Genomic DNA, 8,468 nt, shown 5'->3' on the forward strand with positions numbered 1-8,468 from the left:
CATTTCAGATCACTTCGCTGCTCAGCAAAATGGCAGTTGTATACACACTGCTGGTGTTATTCTTAGCAGTTTTTGTTGCTGGATTTATATTGTTGGTCATGGGGGCAATTAATTTTGATTTCTCCAACTCAGAAATTCCTCCTGGAGTGAATCAGCCTGTAAAGCTCCGAATCATTCATATAATTTTAATAAGCAGAGCTGTGGTGGTAAGTAAACCTGGTACGATTTCTGGGGGAAGAACGATGAACCTGTATTTTAAACTTAATACAATGCTAGAACCCTGCTTGGGATTAATTTTCAGAGAGGAGAGAGGGCATTGCTACTATGCTGCATGTTGTATTTAGAAGCTCAGTTTTGCTCAAGAAACCTTTACCAGATTTTTTTACACTACGCTGCATTATCACAGTCCTGCCTAGCTCTTACATTAGGCAGTATGTAAACACTGCCTTTGTGTTTGAGGCAGTTTAAAAGTCGGACTGCTTCTACAATGGATTGTGCTGATCTAGCAATAATTTGATTAAGAACGCTTATACATGGTGGATCATTTATATTTCCTTGTAGGTGCAGAATATATCAGACGTCTTTGAGTCAAGCTTTCAAGCTGTTCTTGGACTCAGGGATGAGGAGTTATGTATTTACTTTGAAGATAAAATCAGAAACTGAGTATTTCAGAACTGGTTTTGGGAAGGGGCAGTTTTTGTCACACAAGTGACAAAATTAGGTAACGATGCCCAAGAGGAGCTGAAGGAATTCCATCTCCCCTGAACACATATTTATAACTCCTGCAGCAACTAGGCAGGCTTGTCTGGTGGGAATGAGGGGTTCTGGCCAGCCCAAATTCTTCAGGTGAACTGGCCTGTAAAAGAGTGGGAAGCTAACCAGCCCACAAGAGCTGAAGCTCTTACTGGCACTCGACATCTGGTGATCTCTGCTGACAAAGGAGCTCACTATCAGGAGTATTTCCAGGTAATGACAGATGTATAGATGTTGTGATGAGGGAAGGTCAGTGAAGATTTCTGAGATGAATCAAAAACCAATTATCAAATATATTCTCAACTTAGTCAACTCTGCTTTGGCAAGTGTCCATATCATGAAAATCAGCACCAGAACTATCATCTTTCGCTGTTTTCACATCTTCTCAGGGCAAGGACAGAATAACCAGTGAAAACCAAGCTCGTTTTCAATGTTAGGTAAAGGACCCGCTGAGAAAGCAAAGGGATGTATTTCAAACAGTCTTTGTTAATGCTGCATTGTTTTGGGATGATGTTCTTTGGTGAACACTGCTATTCATGTGACCGCTCATGATGTTACTGTTATTTGTTCAGTTGTACTGTACCTGTACCACTACTCAAATATTTTATGATTGCCCTAAAATATACAACTTAGACAACATGAGTATAACTGCCCATACAGTTCCTTTACTTTGGAAAATACAGAATCTCTTGAGTGAACGCCCTATTCTCTTTGCCTTTGAACAGGGAAAGATTTTGGAAAATATTGGGATCTGCAGTCAGGTTAGCTTTGTCCGGTACATTCAAGGTAGAAAGACTCTAGGAGTGGACCCGAAGCTCTTCATCAAGGACCTGTGGTTTGAGAAAGTGCCTGTAAGGATTTATCAGCCTAAGGTCCCATCTGCCAGCCAAAGGAGAGGAGTTATGTTTTTCCATGGAGGAGGATGGGTATTTGGAAGTCTGGGTAAGATATCTAACAGAAAAAATATTATCATTTAGTTAAAGAAGTATCTACTTCATAAATGGTAAAGTTGATTGTCACTTGATCTGTAGCAGTCATGAAGTTTGAGTATAAACAGATGCACTCTCTGAAGTCTTGCTGTCAGAAGAAAGCATCTGCTGCGCATTATGTGATTTTTCTTAAAGACAATGAGATATGAGGGGGAAAAATGCAGTAAGCAAATACTGAAATAGGAAGATGAGGGGGTACAAAAGATCCGAGAAGCTATGTAGGAAGGGGCAGAGAAAAGTAGAAAGCATTTTCTTCTTGCAATTCTTTGACTTACTCAGTAGACAACATTAGTACTCTGGCAAAAAAACAAAGCAAACACAAACCCCACCAAATATGTTTCTTTCAGAGACCCATGAAAAGCTATGCCGCTCTATTGCCAGAGAAAGTGAATCAGTAGTTGTATCTGTTGGGTGAGTCTTTTCTCATGTTAAATACCACCTTATAGCCTCCTGATCATAGCAACAACCATTCTCAGAGAAATGTTTCTGTGGGACTTGTCAAGCATATGATGTACAAATTCACCCTGTTCTTGTTTGGCGCCACTGAAGACTGACTCAGGCTAAGTCTTCACTGTCTGACGACATCACAAATAGTGCTTTGGGATATCTAGCTGGGAAATGAAGTTTTGAAACAATGTTTTCAAATTCCAAACTCAAAATTGATAGTAAACAGATAGTAAGCCCTATATTCTACTTAATCTTTATTCAAGGAAACTCTGCTTGATGCTTACAGAAGCACTACGTGAATGACAAGCTAATATCATCACTATACTGACATAATGATTTGGATTATGAGGATATAGTTGCACTGTAACAAAGACATAAACCAGAAGTATTGTAATTTGTATCCAACCCATGGAAAGCTAAAGCATAAAACAACTATATGACTGTCAATAAAACCTAGACACAGTTGGCAGCTGAGTACTGTGTTGTTAAAGACCTGAGAAACGTCCTAAACAGATAATATCCTAATAAATTAATCTGCACCACCTGGCCCAACTAGCCACAGTTTATTTATGATCAGCCTGTGGAGAAAGGGAAAATTATGAGGTAATCAGGGTATTGCTGGTTGCGGGAAACAGTATTTTCAGCAATACATTTAAAATTAGTATTTCCTTCTCTTACTTTTGTTGTCTCTTCTGTGTACTAGGTATCGTTTAGCCCCTGAACACAAATACCCTGCTGCATATGAAGACTGTCTTAATGCCACCATACACTTTATGAAGAATATAGAGCACTATGGGGTGGATCCTGCCCGTATAATTGTCTGCGGGGACAGTGCTGGGGGCAATCTAGCAGCTGCTGTTAGCCAGACCCTTGCAGGTGGCTCAGACTTCCCCAAACTGCGTGCTCAGATCTTGATCTACCCAGGTCTGCAGGCAGTGGACTTCAATTTACCATCCTATCAGCAGAATCACAGAGTCCCTCTCTTATTCCGAGAACGTGCTGCTTTCTACGTGTTACAGTACCTAAATGGGAATGCAACAAATCTGGAAGAGGTCTTGGAGGGTTCCCATATTCCTATAGATATTAAATTAAATTATAGGAAGTGGGTGAGTCCAGATAACGTCCCTGAAAAATTTAAGGTCAGAGGCTACAAACCACATGTGCTACTTGACTGTACAACCGAAGTTTATGAGACAGTGAAAAGATTCTGTGAGCCCAACCTGTGCCCGCTGTTAGCTGAAGATGCTCTTATTCGGCAGCTGCCCGAGTCCTTCATCTTGACCTGCGAGTATGACGTGCTGAGGGACGACGGCTTGCTCTACAAGAAGAGATTGGAAGACAACGGTGTTCGAGTGACCTGGTACCACCTCGAGGATGGATTCCATGGAGTCATAAGCCTGTATGATTATTGCGGTTTCTCATTTCCAGCTGGGAAAAGGGGTTTGGACAGCGTTGTTAACTTCCTAAAAAGCTTATAGAAACAATTTTCCTTCCTTCTGTAAGAACTGACAATCTTCTGTGGTCTTTTACGCTTCTGAATTCCACATAAGAGGTTTAGATAGGACAATCTGTTAATGAGCAATTATGCCAGTGTGACCACTGAAAAAGATATTTCAAGAATGCTACAAAAGTTTGTTTTAGTGCTGTTTGAAGTATTCCATGTGCAGTCTGCCTATTCTAATGATCTATTTAGACGAGGTACTCACTATTCTCTCCGTGAATACTAAAGATGCAGTAAAATTTTAAATCAACATCTGGTCTGACCCATTTTATTCAGTTATGATCTATGGTTTCATTCTTCCTAGAAGTCGAAATGTGTTTTGGCAAAGGAGAAAGATACTGGTATTACAATGCTATAATGCAGTGCTTGTGCTACATGCTGCATGTAACTTCTGAGTCTAAGATTCCCAGGTACCAACTTGCATAAATTTCTACGGGCTAGGTAATTGGTATTTTAAATTTGAAAAAATGAAGTCAGAACTGCAACTGTCCCCATCAAGGATACTCTATTAATAGCTTTCTGTAAAACACAATGGAGGAAAAGGTCTAAACATTTTCCTATGTTTATCAAACATGCAAGTATGGTGAAAAACTTGTTCCTGTGCTTAAATAACTCTAACAGCAAAATAAGACTGATGCATTTACTTTTGTAGAACACACGTTAGCTTTTTTTCCCTCGTGTTAGTTCCCGTTTTTCTTTTCTAAACATCGTTGTTAAAACCATATATTCCAAACTACTTAAGGAATGTCCACAATTCAGGAAGCAACATGTGGCTGCAGATCAGATGCAAGAGACAATTTAACCTCCACATCAGTTGTCTCTCCTTGTAAATAGCAACCTGTCATAAACTAGAATTTTATTCAGTACTTAACTGCTATCTCTCTGAACAATCTTTCATATGATCTGCAATCCAAGAATACCATGCAGAATACCAGGCCCTGTATCAGTCCCACAATTAACGTGAAGCTAAACAGGAAATGAAACACATTCTCCTCAGCCTTTTCTGCAATGTGATGTGTGCTGGCAGCCTGCACGTTTCCGAGGACTTTAAAGCGTGTGACACCTGAAAGATCTGTTGTAACTTGGACCGCTCTAAGGTTTACTGTTATCTGAGAAAGCTAAATCAAAGATAGGCGTAAAGACACCTCACCTTTGATTAAGGGAAATGGTGTTTTTTTATATACTGCTAGTGATACTGCTGGTGATTTTTACTGCTTCATTCATACTAGCAATTATAGAAACAATTCAATCTGACTACTTCAATCTCAGTATTCCTCCTGGAGTGAATAATCCCGGAAAGCTTCGAATTCTCCTTGCTTCTATGATTACTACATCTGCTATGGTGAGTTATTCTGCCATGATTTCGGCCAGAAATGTGGTTTAGGTGTTGTTTTTGTAAGATTATATGTGTAAATACCAGAATCCTGGTGGCTGCATTAAGACCTAAATGAAGGCTTTCCTTTTTTGGCGGCCTGACTTAAGAGGACAATTAGAGGTCTGTTAGACCTCAGAGAGCTTCAGTCAGATCTTCCCTATTACATGGGGATGAAGCCAACCATAAGAGTCCAAGCTTTATCAGCTGAGCTTCCCTAATTAAGTTTACATTAATTATTTATAAAAAGGGAGATTGCTTTGATTTCCATCTCAGCTAAGCACAGATGATGTTTTTAGGCCATTTTTGGGGCTTTCCAGTAATACTGATGGAGGGCCAGGTACTTCTTAAGCAGGTAAAACCAGAGACTCATGCGAAACCTTAGAGGAATGACATCTGGGTTGCAAGGCTGTAAGCGGTGGGAAGCTGGTATGAAACCGTAGGGCTTGGCGACGCCGGGATGGAAACTCCTTTTTTTCTCCCCGAAGACATTTTGCCTGACAGAGCGTGAGTCGGACGCATGGGCCTACCTGCTCAGGCGCACGGTGCCAAAGCAACCCCGCTCGCCCAGGCGCGCAGCCTCACGGGGGGCTGCCACGGCTCCATCTTCTCCTGTGCCAGCATTCTGGTGAGGGCCGAACCGGAGCGGCCGCTAAAGGCGAGGGTAGAGGCGAGCGGCTCTGGAGCAGGCTGAGCCCCGCCGACACGAAGCCTGGGCGACCCTCAGGCCTCACAGCGGCCGGGGGAAGGCAGGCGCGGGGTCTCCCTCACGGCACCCGCCTCCCCCGAGGCGGCTGCTGGCTGCCCCCGGGGAGGCCGCCCCCCGCTCAGCCGGACTCTCCTCCCTCTCTTCGAACAGGGGAAGATTTTGGAAAAAGCGGGGGTGTGCAGCCAGATCGCCTTCACCCGCTACTTGCAGTCCGGGAGGAAGCTGGGGCCGGACCCACAGCTCTGGCTGCAGGACGCGCGGTTCGCCGGGGTGCCGGTGAGGGTCTACCGGCCCCGCGCCCCATCTGCCGGCCTGCGGGCGGGCGCCATCTTCTTCCACGGCGGCGGCTGGTTGTACTGCAGCATCGGTAAGGCGGGCCGGGGCGATCCCCCCCGCCACGCTGTGCGCGGCCGCTGTTACCGCCGGGAGGCGGGGGGAATAATTCTGCCCCGAGACCTGTCGGAAGGTCTGAAAGGTGTCTGAGATTTCCCGTCATCTTGGGCCAGCTCAGCGCTGCCGGCGAACGGCGGCCGCCGGCCGTGAGGGGAGGCGGCGGCGCCGAGGGGGAGAGGGACGAGGGGAGGGGAGGGCGGGAAAAGGAGGCTTCCACCTTCCTTGGCTATTGCATCTGGAAACGGAGCGGGCAGCGAGTTAACCGCCCCCCAATTTTTTGCAGATTCCCATGAAAAGATCTGCCGGTACATTGCCAGAGAGAGCGAGTCGGTGGTTGTGTCTGTTGGGTGAGTTCTGTCTACTACCCTATGGAAGTCTTTTTTGCTTCTTTGCGCTTCTCGGCACCAGTGTTGCACGTCTTGTGGGAAGACTCCTCCTCAGTAAACCACTTCTCCAGGATCCCAGATGGTCAGACAGAATTTCAAGGGCACTATTTTCATTTCTCCCACCCCCGCAATCTGCTAATGCAGGAAGAGTGCAAACAGACCCCGAAGTAAGGTTCATGTATCTCCCAACACAGAGCTATGCTGGCACCACACAAAAAGAAGGAATGCTCTCTCCACAGGAGTTTTCTAACGTGTTGAGAACTGACTAATAAACAAACTTGAAAGGTGGTGATTATCTCTTTAAGTAGTTGTAATCACCCTGTAAACTTTAAGGAGCTTTATAACAGAGTCAAGTGGTAATATATTTTAATACTAATAGTAGCAAAACTAATATTCTTAATACCAAAAAATGTAACTGTCCCAGTTAATTAAATAAACAACGAAAAATAAAATTATTCTCAAGAGGAAATATCCTAAGTAAAGGCGAGATGCGGACTGATTAAATTATGTCATTCACAAGCCAGATGCAGTCTACGCCAGAAGAGTAAAATTAACTTGTATCACTTAAGTTCTGATCAGTGCTGTGTCTGAAGATCCCAACTATGCTACTTCATCCTACTGGCTATCATTTCTATGTGATAACTTGCTGGACAGTTACCTGTTTAGCAGATAATGCCACTGGTTTTTTGCTGAAGGAAAAATACTCCAAACAACACAGGGAAAGCCAAAGTGCTGTAGAAAATTTGTATTTACAGTTATGACATTTCCTTCTCTTACGTTTGTTGTCTCTTCTGTGTACTAGGTATCGTTTAGCCCCTGAAAACAAATACCCTGCTGCATATGAAGACTGTCTTAATGCCACCATACACTTTATGAAGAATATAGAGCACTATGGGGTGGATCCTGCCCGTATAATTGTCTGCGGGGACAGTGCTGGGGGCAATCTAGCAGCTGCTGTTAGCCAGACCCTTGCAGGTGGCTCAGACCTCCCCAAACTGCGTGCTCAGATCTTGATCTACCCAGGCCTGCAGGCAGTGGACTTCAATTTACCATCCTATCAGCAGAATCAGGGAGTCCCTCTCTTAATCCGAAAACATGCCGCTTTCTTCGCTTTGCAGTACCTAAATGGGGATGCATTGCATATGCAAGAGGTCTTGGAGGGCTCTCATATTCCTCCAGATATGAGGCTGAAATACAGGAAGTGGGTGAGTCCAGATAACATCCCTGAAAAATTTAAGGCCAGAGGCTACAAACCACACAAGCCCCGTGAATTCAAGGCTGAAGTTTTTGAAAAAGTGAAAAGACTCTGTGAGCCCAACCTGTGTCCGCTCTTAGTTGAAGACGCTGTTGTTCAGCAGCTGCCGGAGTCCTTCATCTTGACCTGCGAGTATGACGTGCTGAGGGACGACGGCTTGCTCTACAAGAAGAGATTGGAGGACAACGGTGTTCGAGTGACCTGGTACCACCTCGAGGATGGATTCCATGGAATCATAGGCCTGCATGATTATCGTGGTTTGTCATTTCCAGCTGGGAAAAGGGGACTGGACAGAATTGTTAAATTCATAAAAGGCCTGTAAAAACAACTTTCCCTCATGCTTCTCCCACTCATGTATCTGTTTAGGCTCCCAAACCTCAGGTGATACTTGTTGGCAAAAATGTGATACCCTTTGATGTGTAAAATACCAAGTTTGACATTCATGAACTTCAAATACTGTCTGGACACTGGTTTTTGTCCTCCTGAGACTACTGACAGTTCAGTCTTTACAGTTTTAACATTTTCCACATGCTGTGTTTCAGTCCCTTTTCTTTCAGATCACCATTTGATTGATTCCTTGTATTTAATTACCAGATGATTTACTTCTATGTAAATAATGTCTGTGGAATGATTTGGATTAAAGAACTCTTGTGAATTAGTCAG

The 8,468-nt window shown here is 43.8% G+C and overlaps 2 protein-coding genes across 2 annotated transcripts; both read left to right on the top strand.

The window, feature by feature from the left end:
- Positions 1–29: 29 nt before the first annotated feature.
- Positions 30–3,940, top strand: LOC141953957 (arylacetamide deacetylase-like 4). The gene is made up of 4 exons (XM_074892938.1): positions 30–206; positions 1,479–1,695; positions 2,090–2,153; positions 2,893–3,940. Exons 1-4 carry the CDS (start codon positions 30–32, stop codon positions 3,665–3,667), a joined length of 1,233 nt encoding a protein of 410 aa, XP_074749039.1. The 3' UTR covers positions 3,668–3,940.
- A 62-nt stretch (positions 3,941–4,002) lies between these two features.
- Positions 4,003–8,468, top strand: LOC141953918 (arylacetamide deacetylase-like 4). Its single transcript, XM_074892865.1, has 4 exons — positions 4,003–4,100; positions 5,774–6,138; positions 6,448–6,511; positions 7,353–8,468. The coding sequence occupies exons 1-4, from the start codon at positions 4,003–4,005 to the stop codon at positions 8,125–8,127; spliced, it is 1,302 nt and encodes a 433-aa protein (XP_074748966.1). The 3' UTR covers positions 8,128–8,468.

The sequence above is a fragment of the Strix uralensis genome, chromosome 23, assembly GCF_047716275.1.
Source record: "Strix uralensis isolate ZFMK-TIS-50842 chromosome 23, bStrUra1, whole genome shotgun sequence".
Classification (NCBI taxonomy): Eukaryota; Metazoa; Chordata; class Aves; order Strigiformes; family Strigidae; genus Strix; species Strix uralensis.